The sequence below is a fragment of the Sphaeramia orbicularis genome, chromosome 3 (genome assembly GCF_902148855.1).
Source record: "Sphaeramia orbicularis chromosome 3, fSphaOr1.1, whole genome shotgun sequence".
NCBI classification, from domain to species: domain Eukaryota; kingdom Metazoa; phylum Chordata; class Actinopteri; order Kurtiformes; family Apogonidae; genus Sphaeramia; species Sphaeramia orbicularis.
In genome coordinates, this window is record NC_043959.1 from 24,122,835 (window position 1) to 24,145,804 (window position 22,970).

General features: G+C 36.3%; 1 protein-coding gene across 4 annotated transcripts in view; it reads left to right on the forward strand.

Annotated features, from left to right (window-relative positions):
• Positions 1–20,451, forward strand: part of marchf3 (membrane associated ring-CH-type finger 3) — a 30,358-nt gene extending 9,907 nt beyond the window's left edge. For all 4 annotated transcript variants that reach the window (XM_030126124.1, XM_030126150.1, XM_030126142.1 and 1 more), the window contains 3 exons: positions 8,123–8,318; positions 14,403–14,609; positions 19,515–20,451. In XM_030126124.1, the coding sequence (XP_029981984.1) occupies positions 8,123–8,318; positions 14,403–14,609; positions 19,515–19,673 (562 nt within the window). In that variant the 3' untranslated portion in view covers positions 19,674–20,451. The remainder of the gene's footprint in view (positions 1–8,122; positions 8,319–14,402; positions 14,610–19,514) is intronic.
• The last annotated feature ends 2,519 nt before the right edge of the window (positions 20,452–22,970 follow it).

Here is a 22,970-nt window from a genome sequence, read left to right on the forward strand (position 1 = left end):
ATCCCATTTCCAACAAACCCTGAAAATTTCATCCAAATCTGTCCATAACTTTTTGAGTTATGTTGCACACTAACGGACAAACAAACAAACAAACAGACAAACAAACAAACAAACCCTGGCAAAAACATAACCTCCTTGGCGGAGGTAATGATGGAATTTTCATTTTTTTTTAAATTATAGGGTGACCCAAAAAAAACGGGAATTTTTGAAGTGCGTATTGGCAGACATGAGCAAGTGGCAGCACTGCAAGACAGTGACCTTCAGCAAGTAAACACACCCCCATTTTAGTAACCACTGGCGGCTGTGCGAGAATTGTTCGGTAACCGTGTGATCTCAAGATTTGGTAACGTTCCCTGGCCCCCTAGATCGCCAGATTTGTCCGTTTGTGCTTTCTTCTTGTGGGGCTATCTCAAGAGTAAAGTGTACACGACTCGACCGAGAACTCTGGATGAGTTAAAACAGAGAATTCAGGATGAAATTCACAGTATCCCAGCTGAGATGTTGCAGCGGTCAATGAGGAATCTCAACAGCAGATTTCAAGAATGCATTCGTACAGGAGGACGCCATCTACAGGAAGTCATTTTTAAAAAATGAAAATTCCATTATTGTTTCTTAAATGGCATGTTTTAAGGTTTCAATTACTATGAATAAAATATTTTTCTTCCATCACTCTTGGTTTTATTGGATTGTTAAAAAGTTCCCGTTTTTTTGTGTCACCCTGTATTTTCTCTTCTGTTTACATGGAAATGTTAAACCCGAATAAAGGTTTACATGAGGTATTAATGAGGTAGATAAGTGAGCTAAAGGGTTTGCGCTGCAGTGCTCACGTTGCCTTGTTCTCACAGCCCTTCTGTTAGCTTAGCTTAGCATAGTCACTGCATTTCCATGGTCACACGTAGCCAGTTTTTTTAAAGGTGATTTGTTGTCTTTTGTAAGCGATTTTGTGAAATCCGATTCTCCCTAATTATTTCTTTAGATCTGCGACTTACTGCACTCATACAATCTTGGGACTGTTGTGTTGAAGGAAGTTGGAAAATCTTTTTGTTGGAACGGATGCATGCGCTAAATTAGCTTTGCTTTACCGTTTTAGCTTTGCATTAGTTTTTGTTTCCCAAGATTTTATTCCTGCAGTAAGTCACATCGCTATGATTTGAGCCTCAATTTGTGATCATATTGACCCCACTGGACTAAAGTAATGATTAGGGAGAACTGAATTTCACAAAATCACTCATAAAATACTACGAATCACCTATAAAAGTCTGGCTACGTCTGACCATAGGAATGAAGCGATTATGCTAAGCTAGGCTAAGCTAAGCTAACAGAAGGGCTGTGAGAACAAGGCAGTCGGTGCACTGCAGTGCAAACTGATTTGCCCACTTATCGAACTCATTAGTGCATGACAAATGAATGAATAAAAACACAGGTGATGAACTCTTCCTTCAGGGTTTTCCAGGCTGGTAGATCCCATCAGAATAGCCCACTGGAACCGTTTGGTAAGACTAGACTGCATTGCATATTCTTCCGCCAGCGCAGAATCTGTGCATCACTGTGACAGGACAAGACAACGAGCATGTGCAGAATGGAAGGAATAAAGTCCAAACGGAATAAAGGGTTTACATGTCTGAGGAATAATTTAGATCGGAATTAAAAGGGGATTAAACCAGTGACTTTATTCGGATTTAAATTTACGCAGCATAATAGAGCAGGTCCATTCACTGTTCATACAGAGGTGGACCTTCCAGACCCTGTAGACCACACTGGACCTGAGATTGTTGACCCACTGTAACTGTTGCTGTCACTGTCTTGTAACGTATGCGGAAATTACCAAAAATAGTCACTTGGTAATTTTCACAAACATTAAATATGGGGCCAATCCTGTGCCTCAGTGAGGTCCAGAGGCATGGTAGTTTTTATAACATTAAACAGTGATTCAGAAAGATTTTTAAAGACATTTTGAAGCTTTAAATAGTGAATATGAGTGATTTTTGTCAGTTAAGGACCTTATAACAAGGTCAAGGTCAAGGTCAAGGTCACGGTTACTTTATTTATACCCGTAGGTAGATTTGTTTTGCAGTCTAGGTGATTGCCTTGGCATTACAACAACACATACATTGAACATGCAAGACAGGTACTTGATCACGCTTACAGACAGGACAAAAAGACAGGACAAAACAAAACACAAAACAAAAAGTTCTCAGTGTTCCATCATTCATCGGTATAGCAGCATGGATAAGTAAATAAAATAGGTGAGATCAAATAAATGAAAAAACACGATGAAATAAAACACAATAAAAACCAGAAAAGATAAAACAGATAAAACAATAAAAGCAATTCGGGATAAAAACCTGAGTAAGAACATACAAATAAATAAAAAATTAAAAAAACTGGAAGTCACATAATAATAAATACAGCAAAAAAATAAATAAATAAAATAAAATAACTAAATAAGTTAGTAAAGTGCAATGTCACTATTTCCATTCTATTCTATTCACTATTTTAACAGTTGTTTTATTGCATGTTTTATGCCAAGAGGAGGGAGACTGTTGTCACGCCAACTAACAAGGAGGTAGATGACGATATCCAATAACACACTAAGGTTGAAATTTGGAATTTCAGTGTATTTCAATGAGTGCCCAATAAAGGGTTAAACACTTCCTCTCCAGAAACCGATTTAGTTGCTATTCTCTGGAGGTGGGAAAATCTATCCACCCTGCTTTTACCTTAAGTAGCCCTGACATAAGGCTGTCGTCCTGCTGGTCGTCCAACGCCCTCCTGGAGGCTTTCATCTGCTTGTGTTCTCCTGTTGAGCTCAGTCTGAGGAAACTGAATAAAATAACAGTTGTCTCTATTTTCAGCTGCCTCCATCTGCTGGAGGCCATTTGTCTTGCAGAATGAAGAGTTTACCAGATTCTGGATGTATTTAGGGACTGTGTACAGGAGTGTAGAACACACTTACACATTAATCTTAGTTGTTCCATGGTGGTGATTTTGCATGTCCTTCACACTTATATGTCTTCCTAGGAGGCACTGTAGAAACTGTTGCATGTTTTTACTTGAGTAAAAGGCAACATTTTCCAACTACAGTCTACTCTCGTTATACCGCCAACTTCCGTTCACGGCCAAATTGGCGGTATAGCAAAAATGGCGTTACAACGGGTTGCGTCCATAATGTGCATGTCTTTACTATATGATGTCTATGCTGCCTCCGTTAACCCGTTCTAATTGCGTTTCTAAATAAATCTTGATTCTGTTATGTTGTAAGGGATCATTTAAAGTGGGGAAACATTTTAAGCATTATTATACCGTGTCGGGAAATGACACCCCATCATCTTGAGGCTTTGGCTTAATCCCACGTCCTCTTCCCGACATCCTGACCTACTGAGTGTTCTGCGATAAATGAACGGTGGCCGTTCCGTAGACCTACTCGTAGCTTGTCGCGATCAGCGTCTGGCGCGTTTGTTTCAGTGCATTGTTAAAATTTATGTGTACTCGATGGCAATCACGCTGGCGGTATAACGGTCGGGAAATCAATGGTATAAGTGTTGTTTGTGCATGGAACTGGGCTGGCGGATGGCGATAGGCGGAAATGGCGGTAGCTAATGGAATAATGCATTGGGGATTTTTGTGCAATGGTTTTGGTCGGCGGTGAGTGAAAATGGCGGTATAACGGCGGGCGGTTTAACGAGAGTAGACTGTACTTTTTGGATGTTCAACCAACTTCTTGAAAAATATGCTTCATCTACAATGTATTACTTTAAAAACTGTGTTCAGGCAAAGTTAACATATTAACCCTCCGGTATCCGGGTGAGCCTTTTAGACACACTTTGCACTTCATTTTAAAAAACTTCATATTATTTTTCACAATTTAAATAAGGTTAGAATTCCAAAGTTATTCATTTGTGCATGATCTTTAAAATTCTGGCCACCAACTAAAATTTGCACATTGTAAACAAAAGAAAATTACAAGACTAGCAGCTGTCTCCCAAGTGTGCCTAAAACACACTATTTCTTCCTTTTGATATGTATGATTAAGGCTGACCTTGATTTACAAAAATAAAATCAAATTAGAGCAGAAAAATAAATCAATATATAATATTTAATAGTTTGATTTACAGGTGTGCATTTTACGCACACTTGGTGACAGATGCTGGCATTTTTGAACATTTGACCTAGTGCCAAAAATAATAATGCAAATTAACCAATGTTGGAGTTAATCATTGACATATGCCAGGCTGCAAAAATTAAATAATATGTGATCCACTTTTTATGTAGTATACTGAAAAAAAAATAAATTTTTTTTTTGTTTTTTGCATCCAAAAAAAATGGTTTGTTTACATTACAAACACAGCATTTAAAGGGTTAAAAAATGTGACAGTTATTGAGTATTTGGTATTTTTATTTACGGCTCAAGTTGATGAAATAGAAAAAAAGTATAAAAGAATTAAAAACAAACTGTATGAAAAATTTTTTGATATTATTCCACAAGTGTGGAATAATGTCAAATGGTGCTTAGTAAGGGCCTTGCTGGACGGAACACCGGAGGGTGACCTAAACAAAACTTGAATAAATTGAGTATGTTTTTAAAAAAAGGCTGCATTTAAAAAAATATTAGAATGCACTTAATTCTTAATTGGTTGCGTATATATTATGAAATTTAATTGATATCACAAGTTTACAAACTTCCATTTCAATGAGCAATTGCATCATAACACTATTAAAAATGCCACAACAAACAGGTACCTGTTTCAGACATTTATTGAATTAGGACAAACTGCCATGTCACTTCACAAGTTTAACACGAACATGTGCACATAGTGAATTTAGCATCATATTGCTGAAAGTTCCTTCAATTTACTTAAATGCTAAAATAGGATATTTAATATATTGTTTTCTCTGTAAAACATCTGTCCTTGTGTTATAATAGCAGTATAGTGTTGCTGTTTGTGAAAAGCTTGAATTATTTTAACATCTAAATAAATGTCAGACCTCAGCTATTAAGTTCAAGTTCTACACATATGGCACTTGAATTTGTAAACCTCATACAGGCAGATACAGAACATACAGTCACGGACAAAGGTTTTGTTTTCGCTGAATTTGCTGCTTTAGTGTCTAAGATTTTTTTCTCCACGTTTCTGAGGTACAATGAAGAACAATTATGAGCATTTTTACAACTTTCAAAGACTTTTCATGGAATTTATGACACTGTCAAAACTTTGACCACAACAGATCTATGTAAACGCACAAGCTCATTAATTAGGGAACATTAATTTACACGTTAATTCATAGATTTACTATCAAATTACCTGGATTGTGTCTGTAAACAAAACAGAACCAACTGTGTGTTTTGTTTTGTTTTTTTTAATTTAATCTTTATTCATCAGAGTCCTGCTCAAACACATAGAACAGATAGAAAACAATTTACATATTGATCAGAGTAAACATAGAAAAACAACAGAAAAGATCGGAAAAGAAGAGTAAAAGAGATGTAAAGAAAGGAACAAAGAGGCATATGGATCATGTATCGTCATCCAGAACTCACACCTTTGATAGAACTTTATGTAAAGCATCAACATGTTACATTTAGAACCAAACATTTCCTTCCCAAAAAAAAGGATACTGGTCAAAAGGGGTGAATTTTTACATGTCGTTACATGAGTAAATGGTCAGACTAAGTCCCACATGGTTTAATGTAGTTCATAATCGAATAGATAAAAACATAGTTCCGTCAGTTAATGTCTGAATTAACGGTGCATTTATATTATATCTGATGGGAAAGTAAGTGAAGTATCAGTTCTTTGTGTTGACAGAAAATCATTCATCTGGCCTTATTTCAATCATTAAATCTGTGAATCGTGTGGTGGAAAATTTACACCCCTTTTAGGAAATGTTATTACATTATATATTTGTGTGTGGAGGAGCTGGAGGTTGAACTGAATCCAGTCAGATTATGTATAAATACTACTAATAATAATGGATTACATTTCTATAGCGCTTTTCAAGGCACCCAAAGCACTTTACATTACACTGGGTTACAAAAAAATGTTTTTTGCAAGTTGTCTAGGTTTTTTCAACTGAATTAGGACCATTTTGCACCGCTAAATCCAAAAATGACATCTGTTTTTCTCAATCAGGTCAGGGTTTTTTTGCTAATTTGATTTTGAAAAATTTGATCTTCTCACAAAATTGATTACATTTTTGTGACTTTATCAGTTGATTTTTTATATAGTTCTCACCCAAAATAGGTTTTAAGAGAAAAAAAATCCTTTCACCATTGTACCTGTCGTACCTAACATTGCACCATTGTACCTAACAGGTACAATGGTGTATTCACTGCAGATATAGCAGAATACGTCAGGTTTATTTTTGCTAGATCTTCTAGTCGAAGCCATTTCATTCACCTATAATATTAAAAAAAAACATTCATCATAAATTGGAAAACGTAAAATCTTCAGAACTCGTTTATTGCAAGAAATATGAAAGAATTTTGTATCATATGATGTGAAAATGCCCATAAATGTAAGCAAAAATGTTAAAAAGCCAATATGTAGCATAGTTCAGAAAGTTGACCTGATTGAGCAAAATTAATGTGATTTTTGGATTCAGCACACCAAAATTATCCTAAATCAGCTCAAAAAACTTAAACAATAAATTTGTTGTTGACCAGTGTTATTAATTCATTCATTAATTCATTGTCCATTCACTCTCACATTCACACTCTGTACTATATTAGACTAAGGCCCAATCCCAATTCACTCCTTGGCCCCTCCCCCTCCGTTTTGTGCATTCACAAAAAAAAAAAAAAAAAATGTTTTATTTGGTATTGGTTTATTGTTTTTATTTGTTGTTGTTTTTAATTGTACAGCTTTTTATGTTTTTAATCTATTCTTGTATTTTATTTCGGTTTTATCTATTCTTCTATATATTTATTTATTTATTTATTTATTTATTTACAGTTCTATGTATTCTTATGTACTCATGTATTTTACTCTGTTATTTTGGTTTTTATTTATTCTTCTGTACAGCATTTTGCTCCACTGTGGTTGTTTTAAAGTGCTTTACAAATAAAGTTGGATTGGATTCACATGAAGGGGTAGGGATCTCCCGATTCTCAATGAGGCAGAGGGGAGGGCTGTTATACCCTTGAAACAGAGATTTTCTAGGATCACACTACAAACGAAGGGGTATGAGAAATTTCCCATAATTCTGTTCAAATCATTTGTAAGATAGAGGTAAACACAGCCAAAAAGTGCAGCAGTGTGACGAAAGAAACACACAAATGTACGTATTTTTCTTCGTAAACAACTTAATCATTTGATCGACCATTTAATGCTGTTTTAATGTGTTGATAGCCGTAAAAAGATGACCAAAGCCCATGGAACACACTCAAAAAAATAATTAAGCCAAAAATGTTGACTTTATGTATTTTAATTACATGTAAATTTTCCATGTAATTTTATTACATAAGCTTAATGTAAAGAGTTGCATTTAATACAATGTTTTTTCTATCATATTGAGTCAATATGAATGAATTAAATACCTTCAGTCAGATTTGCTTTAGTTAATGCAAACTTTTACATAAACTGTGTTTGACTGTGACGCTCAGCCTTTTTATGTGATCTAGTAAATAAAGTTTACTTTCTTTGTTTAGATTCACTTTATACTAAGCATATTCCCATTATGTTTGACTTTTTCAGATAAATAAACTTTAAATTTCATATATTTCAGTTACATTTTACTTTAAAATATTACTTCATGTTTATTTAGAGCCAAGAATCTTTTTTTTTTTTTGAGTGCAGAGGGTTACAACTGCTGATATTTTGGGGAATTCTTTCGGAAACAAAGTTGTCGCATCTGTTAATGGTGGCATCGATGACGTAACAGTTCACGAAGGGTTGTCCCATTTCATAGGGGAATGTTTCAACCCCTACCCCTTGCAGCTCCATTTCAAGGGGTAGTGCCAAGTGCAAGGGCCAAGGGGGAGGGGTAAAGGGGAGGGCCAAGGGGTAAATTGGGATTGAGCCTAATCATACAGAGTAATTGATATCAAATGTTGAAGCGTCCGTAGTGTTCGGAGCAGGCTGTGACCCAGTCCTGACCTTTGACCTCTGTCTCTGATGCACAGTGACGAGCCCATCTGCAGGATCTGTCATGAGGGCGGGTCGTCCGGGGATCTGCTGTCCCCCTGTGAATGCGCCGGGACCTTGGCCATGGTACATCAGAGCTGCCTGGAGCACTGGCTCTGCACCTCCAACAGCAGCCACTGTGAGCTCTGCCACCACCACTTCACACTGGAGCGCCTCCCCAAGACCTTCTCTGAGGTAAGGCTCCACTGGACACAGACAGACAGACGGACGGACAGATGGGCGGCACCATGCATTTCAGCATCCGCAAGCAGAGATAGTAATCTGTGAGATGAGTGTTTTATTATGAGGCATATCTACTTTATATTTAAGAAAAGGTTTCAATACTAAACAGGACATTTTATTATTTAAATAGAATAGAATAGAATAGAATAGAATAGAATAGAATAGAATAGAATAGAATAGTCGTTATTGTCATCGTCCAATACAGACAACGAAATTGATCTATACAAAGCATCTGGATTCAGCTGTAATTTTACCTTCTTAACATTTTTACTAAGGTTAGAGGAAGGAAGGAAGGAAGGAAAGGGGTAATAAGGGAAGGATGGATGTTAAAAGGTTAAATCATATTTTTTTATTTTTTAGCTTCAAAAGTTTTTACTCAAAATACTAGAAAAAGTCAGACTAACGCTAATATTAACCCTGTAAAGCCTGAACCATTAAATCACTGACAGAAAGTTCCAGTTCCTTCAAACTGGAGCCTTTATTGGTCTTTCTGAACAACCTATTTGTTTTTTGTTTTTTTTCAAAAATTAATTTCCATGTATGAGTTTCAATTTTGTACCATATTTGATACATCGGGTCACAATGCTCAAATATTCTTATTTTTGAACAAACAAAAACATAATATAACACAAACATGTCTAACAAATTGGTAATTCCTTTTCAAAATTGTCAAAGTTCTTCATCCTTCCTTATTATTGACAATCTTGCAGATTTTTTTTTAAATTTTTTTTATTGAACTTGTGAAACTTACAAACTCTCAATGAAGATAATATTACACTAATACAAATGAACATAAATAAAGTACAAAAATCATGGGGATATGTAGGGCAAGAGCAAAAATACATTCAAATACAATACAGTGCAACTCATTGGGCATTTTAAATCAACATATAGGAGCAGAGATGCAACAGAGAAGACTTTTTAAATTAAAATAATAGATAGCGAGCAATGTTCCGGCTTATTTTCAGTGCAGTTTTGTTTTTTACTAATTTTCTCAGGGACAAGACAAACATTTTAAATTAGTTTGTAAATCCAGAAAAGGAGGGCTTGTTATTTTTCCATTTTGCACAGTGGATATAATATTTACCCAATAATAAAATTATGTTAAAAATATCTGAAACAGATGAGGCCAAATTATCTGTATAAAAAATATGATATAATTCAAAACATGGAATATCAATCATTTTTAGTGAAATCCAATTTTTTATGTCTGACAATCTTATAGCGTTGCTGTAAAGGCCTCTGGTGAGCAAATTCCTCCCCCCCCAGTGGATTATCTGTGTATTGCATGTATCTAATTATATACATCAGGTTTTTCAAGAAAAAAAATCACAGTGATCATGTAGAGCACAGGTGTCAAACATGTGGCCCGGGGGCCAAATCCGGCCCGCCAAAGGGTCTGGTCCGGCCCTTGGGATGAATTTGTGAAATGCAAAAATTGATATTAAGAAATTAACAATCATTTTAGTTCAGGTTCCACATTCAGAACAATTCAATCTCCAGTGGGTCAGACCAGTAAAATACTATCATAATAATCTATAAATACTCACAACTCCAATTTTTTCTCTTTGTAAATGTAAATATTTTCATGTATTTACACAAAAATAAAGTATAATTTCACAAAAAATGTGAATAATTTGAACAAATGTGAAGAACCTCAAATGTCTTCAGAAAAATAAGTGCAATTTTAACAATATTCTGCCTGTTATTAAATGTTTTGTGTGTTTGTGGATCCACTGTGATCTGTAAGTTATAATGTACATGTGGAAATGATAAACTGAGGCAGAATATTGTTAAAATTACATTTATTCTTTCAGTTTGTCCAAGTTATTCACATTGTTTGAAAGGACAGTTTGTAGATGTAAACAATTTTATTGTTTAATTTTACTTTTTCAGTGTAAAATATACAGAAAAGTTTGGAGTTAACATTATTTATATAATATTATGTTTTTATTTTACCGCAAAAAATGCAAATGACCTGAAATGTCTTAAGAGAAGCAAGTACAACTTTCACAATATTCTGCCTGTTACTCAATGTTTAGAGTATTTGTAGATCCACTGTGATCTGTAAATTATAATGTACATGTGGAAATGATCAACTGAGGCATAATATTGTTAAAATTACACTTATTTTTTCAGTTTGTTCATGTTATTCATATCTTTTGAAAGGCTAGTTTGTAGATGTAAACCTGTTCAAAATGTAAATTAACTTTTTTTGCTCTAAAACATAGAGAAAAGTTTGGAATTGACATTATTTATATATTATTATGTTATTATTTTACTGGTCCGGCCCACTTCAGATCAAATTTAGCTGAATGTGGCCCCTGAACTAAAATGAGTTTGACACCCCTGATGTAGAGGGCTTCAAAACTCATGTGTCAAATATGATACGTTTGGTGTTATAGGGTTAAATAAAACCTGACCAGTTCCAGTACATGTGACTGGTCTGCACTGACGTCCAAACCACACCGTGTCACTGAGCTCTTTTTCTCAATGAGAGCAGATGTCATGAGTGGGAGTGGAAGTGGCAGCCTTCCTTCACGTTGAAGCACCTGCTGCTTCTGCTGCTAAAGCCACTTAGCCTCAGATCCAGATTATGGAGGAGGTTTGGTTTGTTCACGGCTCTGCTTCAGGACAGGACACGCGCCTCCCTGTCACTGTCACTGCTGTTAATCTGCTGATTAAGACCATGTGCTGGGTCCACGTCCACAGTGAACGGCCGTAAACCCGCTGTCAGGCAACACCCCACACAATGCACTTTACAAAGTACACCTGAATGCATCATGAGGCCTTTGAGAACTGGGTATAGAACTAAGGCTAATGACATTCATTTTGTCTTCTGATTAATGTAATGATTCTTTTCTTTTTTCTTTAGTTCAGACAAGGTATGGTTTTTAGATGTCTGTCAAGCAGGTAACATCGAAAAACTATACCTTGTCTGAACAAAAGAAAAAAGAAAAGTATAATTGGGTATAGAACTGGTTTATGTTTACATTTCTACCATTATATTTCAATTTTGACCGACAGCAAAGTATCATACATGATATGGACAAAAGTATTGGGACACGTTGGATTCAGGTGTTTCTCTTTCTAACAGGGGTCTGGGATACAAAACAATGATGAAAACTGTATAATGTAGTTACCGCTACCAAGGAGGTTATGTTTTTGCCAGGGTGTGTTTGTTTGCTTGTTTGTTTGTTGGTTGGTTAGTTAGCAAGATAACTCAAAAAGTTATGGACAGATTTTCATGAAATTTTCAGTAAATGTTGATACTGGCACAAGGAACAAATGATTAAATTTTGGTGGTGATCGGGGGGTGGGGGTGTAAATATTGGATAATATTGTGATAAATATCATTGCATTGGTTAGTTTGGTTTAAATTGTTATCTTTGCTTCCAATGTTGATGTTTATAAACTATATGGACAAAAATATTGGGACACATCATGTCTACAGCTGTAAGATGTCCTGTTCATGCGGATTTGAGATAAAAACATTAACATTTCCTTAAAGTTTACTTGTAGAATTTCTGTCTTAAGTGACATGTGAAGAAAGCAGATGGTTAAGATGTGGTAGAAAATTATTATTTACAGTCAGAGCATGAAAAATATTTTAGAAATTTAGAGGTAGAACATTCAAAATTCTAGTTGTGGATAAAAATAAATATATACATTTTGAGAGAAATTAAGTCAAAACCATCTCTGAGGCAGTTTGATAATAATAAAATAATAATAATAATAATAATAATAATAATAATAATAATAATAATAATAATAATAATAATAATACATCAGTTTTATATGGTGCTTTTCTAGCCACTCAAAGACACTTTACAATAAGCAGCCAAGGAACAAACACTCCACAAATGGGCAAAGACAGTTATGGAACAGATACAGAGCTAATACAAATAAGCAAAGATAACAATTTTAACCCTTTCATGCATGAATTGTGAGAACCTTAGTCAAGATTTATTTTTTGAGTGTTTTTATTCCTCCTTAGCCATGAAAAAAACAATTTTTTTTTTTTTTTTTCTGTGGAGTTACAAAAATATCCATGCATTTAATCTTTGAAGTAAAGAAACATGTTTAAACCCAATATCAGAAAGTGATATGAAAACAGTGAAATAAAAACATTTTTAATGCTGCTAATCTGATGTCTTCTCACATTTTAACATATTCTAATGCCAGTAATTACTCACTTCATGGAGATAATATGCAAAAAAAAAACAACCTTTTTGTCTAACAAATAACAGTTGATTTACAGTCAAACATGTTAGTGCAGATCATGTTTATCAAGAACAGCACAGTTACATTAATGGAATGAATGTCAGTGTATGGGATGGTGCGTAAGTGTCCACTGTGTTGGCTGATATGGAACTAAAACAACAAAACCCATGAATATACAAGAGAACAGCTGGAGAATAACTGTCCACTAGAGTGACCACTATCCATGAAAGGGTTAACCAAACTAAGCAATGCAATGATATTTATCACAATATAAAACTATATTCTGACATTTGTCATTATTGTTTTGTATCCCCAACCCCTGTTAGTAAAGAAACACCTGAATTCAACATGTCCCAATACTTTTGTCCACATAGTGTATGTTTGTAGCACTGCTGTTCTCTGAGATCCATGTAAATCCTGTGTTTATTTCTTGTTTCTATCTTCATGAGGATGAATTTCCTAGTTTATTTATCTTAAGCATGATCTTAACACTGCAAACAATAAAAATCAACATATTTACAGATATGAGGATTTCACAAGGGATGTTAAAAAAGTCTAATTCTGGCATAATTTTAACTGAAATACAAGTAAAAACATTACACTTCAAAAACATAAACACTACAAAAAACTTCAGTGAACGATGTACTAAAAAAACATTAAGAAAAATATTAGAAGTGCAGGTGAAATGAGTTTTGTTTTGGGACAGGACATATTAGACAGCTTCCATTTGTTCATTCTACTTTTTCAGTTTCTATAAATCTGTGACACATTATCAGGAGCAGTAATAAAGAAAATTAAATATTAACTGGTCAGGTCTTCAAAATGGAGCTACAACTAGAATCACTAGATCTAAAACTATTTGGAAAACAGTCTATATGAAAATGAAAGTTAATGAACATTTCCAAACTATCAGAAGTTTTTATTTTACTGGAATAAAAACTGGAATATGTCAGAAAATGGAATTAAAAAGTACAAGGACCTGTTGTATGTAAATCTAGTACATGAGTAGAACCACCCAGAATAAACGAGTGTCCATCCTTCATCTGCTTTTTCTTACTCTTCCTCCATCCTCCTCCTCCTCTTCCTGCTCCTTCTTCTTCTTCCTCCTCCTTTTCCTCCTCCTCCATCCTCCTCTTCCTGCTCCTCTTCCTCTTCTTACTTCTCCTCTTTGTTGTCCTCCTCCATCTTTCCTCCTCCTCCATCTTCCTCTTCCTGCTTCTCTTCCTCCTCTTCATCCTCCTCCTCCATCTTTCCTCCTCTTCCTCCTTCTCCTTCTGCTCATTCCTATTCTTACTCCTCCTCTTCGCTCTCCTCCATCCACCTCTTCCTCCTCCTCTTCCTACCCCTCCTCCTCCATTCTTCCTCTTCCTCCTTCATCTTTCCTCTTCTTACTCATCCTCTTCCTCCTTTTCCATCCTCCTCTTCCTCCTCTATTCTTCCTCTTCCTCCTTCATCTTTCCTCCTCTTCCTTTTCCATCCTCCTCTTCCTCCTCCATTCTTCCTCTTCCTCCTTCATCTTTCCTCCTCTTCCTTTTCCATCCTCCTCCTTCTCATCCTCTTCCTCCTTTTTCATCCTCCTCTTCCTCCTTCTCATCCTCTTCTTACTCATCCTCTTCCTCCTTTTCCATCCTCCTCTTCCTCCTCCATTCTTCCTCTTCCTCCTTCATCTTTCCTCCTCTTCCTTTTCCATCCTCCTCTTCCTGCTTCTCGTCATCTTCCCCCTCCTCCTCTTCTATCCTCCATCCTTCCTCCTCCTCCTCTTCATCCTCCTCCTCTTCCCTCTTCCTCCTCCTCCTCCTCCTCCTCCTCCAGTGGTTGTGTTCTCCATCCATACAGCAGCAGAGGAGGACTCTGTACGGTGATGCGGCGTGCTTCCTGTTCATCACCCCTCTGGCCTGTGTGTCTGGATGGTTGTGTGTTCAGGGAGCCATGGACCTCTACTACACCAATGGGATGGAGGCGCTGGGGCTCCTGGTCCTCACGCTGGCACTCTTCACCATCTACGTCTTCTGGACTGTGGTATGTTCAGAGTCTCTGCTGAAGATTATATACTGCACCAGAACAAACTCACTTCATTCATTATCCTACAATAAAATAAATTAATTATTCTGCAAAGCAGTATTTCTATAAATGTAATTACAAAGAGCCTCTTTACACACTAAATTATTCTAAAATGTTGTATGTGCATGAGCTGTGCCCTTACTGTTTTAACATCGTAAAGTTTATTGAAGTTTATGAATTCTGGATAATTGTCTTTAAAGAGGTTTTATGTAGTATTAATATTCCAAACTCTGACCAGTAGGGGGTCAAAAACCCCAACAAATCAACCCTATGTATCCACAGACCGTATCAGTCACTGAATAAAGTATAAAGCTCATTGTTTACACACATCTGTATTATGGTATCATCAAGTTTTCTTCAAACTAAAACTCATAGACACTTTGACAGTCCCTCAAAATAACACTGTGTCTTATAATCTTCACGTGCTGCATCAGCTGATAGTTTACATCATAGATGAGTTTCAGTGTTTACTAACAACAGTGATGCGCACGCAACTCGGAGGCAAAAACACCAGTACCAGCTACCAGCCGGCTCACATACACCTCCAGGCTCTCCCCCGGAACTCGTGAACGAGCGAATGTTAGCTGTAAAACTGTCCATTAACTGTTTCTGTCCAAAAGCCGATCCCATCTTCTCTTTCAGGGCCGCATAATTTGACTTGACCGCATTGGAAAGGCTGTCCCATACTAGAAAAGCAGACTGTCACAGACGGGTGGGCAGCAGAGGTTGCACTAGACATTTTTATAGTCCGTCATTTTGATGGACAGGGTTGTAAAAATTCTGTCATAACATTATTTTTTAATGATAATGAGATATATTTAGTAGTATTTAATGTTCAAAAACATCTCAGTGATGCAGCAGCTGTAGTTGCTGCTGGCTGATAAACCAACGTGATATCACGATTCACATAATTATTTGCACCACTTTTAATTGGTGTGTTATCTGTAGACATTCTAAACTTTCCTTGTGTTTGTTTACACAGTGTCAGTCCCATGCACTGAGGGTTAGGGTTCAGGTTATGTGAACCACAAATCTGGGCACAAATTTACATGCCATCAAATAACACATGAAAGGTAGAAAATGCGTACATATAACACACAAAATGCCATCAGAACTGGTGTATAACTTGCTTGTCTGTCATCCTTCACCACATCAGTCCCTCTTTTTTCACCGTGTTTATCAGTGCCATCACATTTACTGGGCTTTTAAAAGAACTAAGGAGACACGGCTGTCTTCACAGTTTGCGCTAGCAAAGTAGCATCTAATTTAGGCTAAAGTTAGCTAAACAACAATTACTCTCAGTATTTTAATCTGTCAAAATGACGGACGGCCTTCAGAATTTTCCGTCTTTTAAAAAAAAAAAAAAAAAATCCATCAATGGCGGAATATTTCCGGTTAAGGCGACCTCTGTATGGTAGATCTCCAGTACTTACCAGATCTGAAGTGTACACTGCACAGACCAGCATTCTGAAGTTCCTCCTCAGACCAGTTCTCACATCTTAATGCCTGCAACCATAACTTTCGCCGATTTTTCTGGAAGGGATGTTTGCCAGCAGGAATTCTGTAGAAGATTAAATCCTTCTGTGTGTTCTTTCTGTTCTGACAACCCACGGCACAGCAATACGACGGCATTATTCACACTGGCATTCAGTGCTTTGCTACGAACTCAGCGTGCTTTCTGCCTCCAAGGTGCACGAGCAGCATACGTCCTACGTCATCATGAAACTGATCTATAGTTTTGTTAGCTTAGCTCTGTTAACTTAGCTCTGTTTTTAGACGAAAACAGCCACAGTAAAACACAAACCACCTCTGTTTTCTGTTCGGTTTGTTGTTAGTAGCTAAACTAAAGATCTGTTTGAATCCAACAAACAAGGTCAGAACTGTCACAGTTCAGCAAATCTGCCTGTGTGTGAGGTGACCAAAAAAGTGTATGTAAATGGTCTGTATGGATGTTTTGTGTTATTGTAAAAAAAAAAAAAATACAGAAGAAAAGGTGTGTTAACAAAGTAAAGGAAGCAGATTTAATTATTAGTTTGTAAAAAGCATTGGGAATCAGTAAGTTATACTTCTTCCCACTCCTTTTCCAGCGCAGAAAAATTTTGTTTGACCATGTTGTATGGTTCTGTGTTCTGATGATTCTGTGTGCTCGAACTAAAACTACACCAGTACTACGACTACTACTTCTACTACTACTAGTATTACTACTTCTACTACTACTATTACTACTACTACTTCTACTATTACTACTACTACTACTATTACTATTACTACTTCTACTACTACTACTATTACTGTTACTACTACTTCTACTATTACTACTACTAATATTACTATTACTACTTCTACTACTACTACTATTACTGTTACTACTACTTCTACTATTACTACTACTACTACTATTACTATTACTACTACTACTATTACTACTTCTACTACTATTATTATCACTACTACTACTATTACTACTACTACTACTTCTACCACTACTACTACTACTATTACTACTACTTCTACTACTACTACTATTACTACTACTATTACTTCCACTACTACTATTACTTCCACTACTACTACTATTACTACTACTGTTACTACTACTATTACTACTACTACTATTACTACTACTACTTCTGCTACTACTACTACTATTACTACTACGACTTCTACTACTAAGTACTACTACTGTTACTACTACTACTACTATTACTTCTACTACTACTTCTACTATTACTATTACTACTACTACTTCTACTACTACTATTACTACTACTACTAGTTTAGTCTGAACCATGGATCAACAAACAGCAACTTAGCAAAGATAAGAACATCCCATAATAACTTTATACCTTCATAAGCCTCATGATCAAACTCACCCGTGTAGAAGAAATGGTAACATTTCAGAATCAAACACCATTTTTCATTTACAGCTGTTTCCAGTAGAGAAAACATCTTCTATCATTGAATCACTTTCACCCACTCTAAAAACTGTTTCCTAATGGTTCTCATCCCATCTGGTCACTTTCTCATGTTTTGATCAAAGGCCTGTGGTGTTTGTTTTCCTCAACATGGAAGACCGGCAGAGTGACTCACTACTCCCTCTAGTGGTCGCATAAATCCCCTAGCTCATCACTGGGAATAAATCCAGTTAAATTTCTACAATCCAATACATTGACATCTTTGATAGAACTTCACAGATCTTTATTCTCAACACCTATGATGATTTCGGGCTATTTTTTAAATATTTGAAAATAAAAAGATCATATTGACATTATAACCCCTTTTCTTTTAATGAAATGAATGTTTCCAGTGTTTATTAGCTTTATTTATTTAAGGAACCCCATTAGTCTCTATCAAAGTAGAGACTATTCTACCTGGGGTCCATTTCAAATATAAAAGTATTACAATTTACACATTTACAAAGTACATAGATAGAAAAAACATAGTTACATTAATTTAGCATTGTTTCATTATTGATCACAGATTTCTTAAGATTTGTTTTAAAACAACATGATTTCTCATCAATATAAAAGTATTAGAATTTATACATTTACAAAGCACATAGAAAAGCAAACAACAAAAAACATCGTTACATTGAATAGTTTGGGATGTATCTGGTATCATTCAAATCAAGGACATATTAAGTGACTTTATTTTAGGTCAAGCTTCATACTTTTATGAAAAGGCAAACGCATCAGCACAACTTTTACATATATCATCTTTTCTTTATTTCATTTAGCCTTTAATTAACCAGGTAGGTCGATTGAGAACCAGCTGTCATTTACAAAGACGACCAGAATTATATGATTTAAAATTATTCATTTAACGCGTAAAGATCCAAACAACCTCTGTCGACCAAAATCATCTACTCATCTAAAATGTTTAATATCTGTTGATCCACTAATCTTATCAAATACATGTAAGTAATTGGTGTAAAATGTAGTTTGTCATCAGATATGACCCATTTGGACGTTCAAAGGCTCCGTAGTTACCGTGGAAACACCGTCATCATCTACAACATTGATTCACCAGTAAAACCCATGGAGTTTAATAAATTACAGTGGATGGAGACGCTGGGTTTATGTTCAGTTAATGACATATTTTACTAAAAAAAAGTCTCTTTTTCTTCAATTTTCACTGTTTTTGAGATAATAACCCTCAACCTGAATTTGTGCTTTAATTAACATCTACATGATCAGTGAATTGAATATAGGAAAATACCTGATTTGCACTTAAAAATGAAAAAAACAGAGCATAATATGAGAATAAATGGTGAGAAAGGTTAAAAAGCAGTCATTTTAGTTATTTTTATGAAATTTTTTAATGTTAGCAGAACCAACTTCTCTTAGTGTTTTAGCGTGCATTGGTATTTATTGATTATTAATTGTTGATTATTTAATGTATTTATTTGTAGTTGCCTTCCAATGTTCTTGTGTTCGTTTACTTATTCACGTTTGTCACATTGTACTTTGAATGTTGACCAATATCGGAAGTAAGCTGCAAATGAATTGCCCATATGGGATAAATAAAGTTTTCTGAATCTGAAAAAATAGAGACTACATTCGTTCGGGAACTGCCACAGAACCTAGTACTGGGTCTTTATGGGTTAAGTCATTTAATACGTTTTTTTAGAGTTTAGGTTAATTTATTTCAGACACAGACATAATACAAAACATATGGAACAAAAATAAAAATAATAATAAACAATAAACAAAAAAATCAAACAATAGAAAATTAATAATAATAATGATAAATGCACAAAAAAATCAAATAATAGAGTGACGAAAACCGTTTGCTGTTGAGTGTCTTTGCAGCTCCACATCAGCATCGTATTTTTGAATTTTTTCTTGTTTTCTTCTCTTTCAGGTGTCTCTGCGCTACCACCAGCATCTGTTCAACACGTGGAAGACGACCGACCAGAAAGTGCGTCTTCAGATGCCCTTACCGGCCCACAGCACGTCCAACCAGCACACTGTGTCCATAAACGCTCTGGGCAAAGAAGCTAACAAAGAGACCGTGGTGTAGACTGCAGAGCTGGACTCGACTGAATGGAGCTCACGTACGAGGAAGAAAGGCACAAAGATCAGACGACATCCTGACTCAACAGCAGATGAAGGATGCGTGGAGGTTTCGGAGACCTGGAGGACTATTACACCAGCCTCTAGAAACTTTTTTTTTTTTTCACCAACTTACAGGGAGAGTTTGGAGACTCGGTGCCAGGATGACTCATACGTTTCTGACTTTTTGTGTCTTTTGATGAAAACTGCCTCACCTCCTCATCTATAAAACAGGAACAGTATTTCTGTCTCAGAGTCCACAGCGACAGAGGAGGACAAAAGGACTCTCTCAACACACCTTCTCGTCTGTTCTATTCAGTCGGGGCCCAAGGAGTGTTCCATTTAAAAGTTCGCACTGACCAAGTTCAGATGGAATCGCTGGATGTTGTTCCTGTCTCGTCTGTTAAACCAAAGATGGACTGATTGGTGACTTGTGTGGACTTGGTTTGAAAATATCCCCAGATGCATTTCGTGCTTCTGTCAACTTGAGACTTGCGTTCTTAGGAAGTCCATTCTCTTGGATCATTCTTACCAAGACTTGTGAACTTGATATTGAGAAATGCCTAATGTGTGACGATCCACCTGATTTCCCTCCTCGTGGTATTAGTTCAAACATCACTGACGACAATCTTTTACAACATGCAATGCAAATCTAATCAGGACCGCTTTATCCCATGTTGCTATGGACAATCCACCTCACGTTTAGATCCACTCTGGGTTTTTTTTTTGTGGATTCAATCTACAGATGACAAAGGAAAGGACATGTCTAAAGGCGAAGACACACCAACCCGATTTTTGGCGGTCAGACGTTGTCAGGCAGTCTGGTGAGGTCGGTGTGTTCTCTGCGGTCAGCCGTCATTAATGCCGTTGTTCTGTTGAGTTGAGCTGCTCCGTCGAAGTAAGCTACCAGTAGCTTATATCGACAGCGGCGTCTATCAATTGACGCTACCCTGTCAAAATATGCAACCTTACATTTCGACACGCCTATTTCAAAATGAAACTAGAAGCACTCGGAGAGCGCAGACCTCTGCCAAGGCTGATCAGTGGCCCCCCCCGTGGGCCCCCCCACGCCAAGGAGGTTATGTTTTTGCCAGGGTTTGTTTGTCTGTCTGTCTGTCTGTTTGTCTGTCCGTTAGTGTGCAACATAAGTCAAAAAGTTATGGACAGATTTTGATGAAATTTTCAGGGTTTGTTGGAAATGGGCCCCCCCGTGGGACCCCCCACCCCCGATCACCACCAAAATTTAATCATTTCTTCCTTATCCCATTTCCAACAAACCCTGAAAATTTCATCAAAATCTGTCCATAACTTTTTGACTTATGTTGCACACTAACGGACAGACAGACAGACAAACAAACAAACCCTGGCAAAAACATAACCTCCTTGGCGGAGGTAATAATGCTTCTACTGTAGAAAAACACCATTATTTACTTATTTGTTTGAATATGGGTAAAGGATGCTCATTTTGACAGGCTTTTATAACTTCTACCAAATCAAGCTCCCGCTACAGGTAACATATATATACAGGCTTATAATTTGTATTAAACTAGAAAAGCACTCGGAGAGCGCAGACCTCCGCCAAGCGCAAAAATTCCCCACATAATCGGTGATACAAATCCTACATTTATTTTTTAAAATAAAATCCGCCTTCTGGATCAGATCCGGATCAGCCTTTGAAATGTGATAGAGGACCCCATTGTCAATTCCTGAGTTAAATTTCATGAGTTTTGGTCAATAATTAAGCGAGATATTGGGAAACGAAAATTTTGGCCCCATTTACACAATGTTAACGAAAATTTCAAAGTGATCCAGAATCCAGGATTTCTTCCAGATCACCCCCAAAAGTTACTCACTTCTTCCTTATCCCATTTCCAACAAACCCTGAAAATTTCATCCAAATCTGTCCATAACTTTTTGAGTTATGTTGCACACTAACGGACAGACAAACAGACAGACAGACAAACAAACCCTGGCAAAAACATAACCTCCTTGGCGGAGGTAATAAAGCTCCGTAAACATAGATTTAGTCAGTTAAATGGTAGGCTACTATTGTTGTCATTCATTGAACTAACTTAAACAATAACACTGGGGAACAATTTGAAAAAAAAATTTCTGTTGAGTTGGATTTTTATGCTGATTCAAACTAAAATTGGCATGCTGATTGCAAAATTGCAGCAAGTTTTTTTCTAGCACGTCAAGTTTTTCCTTCACAGCTTACCCTCCAGATAAGCAAAATTCCACTGATTAGCTGTACTAAGACTTGCCAGCTGATTACGATTGGACTCATCTACAGCTACGTGGCAACTTGTTTGTGCAGTCACAATTGAGACAGTGCGGTGAGAGGTGTGTGCAGCTCCCAATAGGTCAGTACTATCAATATCTGCAAACAGAAAGCTAGCATAGTAGGAATTATAAGGATTTGTGCTGGCTTTTCTCTTAACTTTGTAACCATGGGCATACCATCGTAAGTTCTATTCTTTTTTTTTATGCTGTTTTTTTAGTTTTCAAAGCTTGTAACTATTCCATCTTAGTGTTTTATTTACATAAGTATATATTTCCTTTGTTCCAGATCAAGCCTGTTCCTGCTACTTCTCGTCGTAAATGCCTAAACAACCCTTACTCCTTTTGCTATATTTGTGGTAGTTTCACCATTCCAAGTCAGAGGGCAAACATCAGTGCATTTGTCAAACAAGCATATTTTGCATATTTTAAAGTAAAACTCAGTGATCAAGACAAGCCATGGGCTCTTCACAAAGTGTACAAGCAGTTGGCATTTGGTATCTCCATGGTTTGGTGAGAGCAAAAAGATTACACAGACTTACTTTTGTTTTGTGAAAACATCAGGATTTAACAAGAAAAATAAAAGTAAAATAGAATATCCTAATCTACTGTCAGCTATAAGACCAATGCCTCATTCAGCTGAAATTCCAGTGCCAGTTTTCGAACTACCTCCTCTAGAAGATCTGAGTGATGTTGAAGGACGCAATGACAGCAGTGATGCAGATTTTGAAATTCACGAGGATTCAGTTCGTAGGGGATTTGATATTTCATTGTATGTCAATATTTGATTTTTTTTTTTTTTTTTTTAATAAAACAAGCACATATCTGTTAAGTACAGTATTTTTCATATTTTTTAAGAAAACAGGGATCCTATAGTTCAAAAACTTGACGTGATAGAGGAAAAACTGAGATCAGTTTTGGATTCCGCACCCAAAAATTAGTTAAAAACAGCTGTCAGATCTAACTCAACAAAAATTGTGTTCCC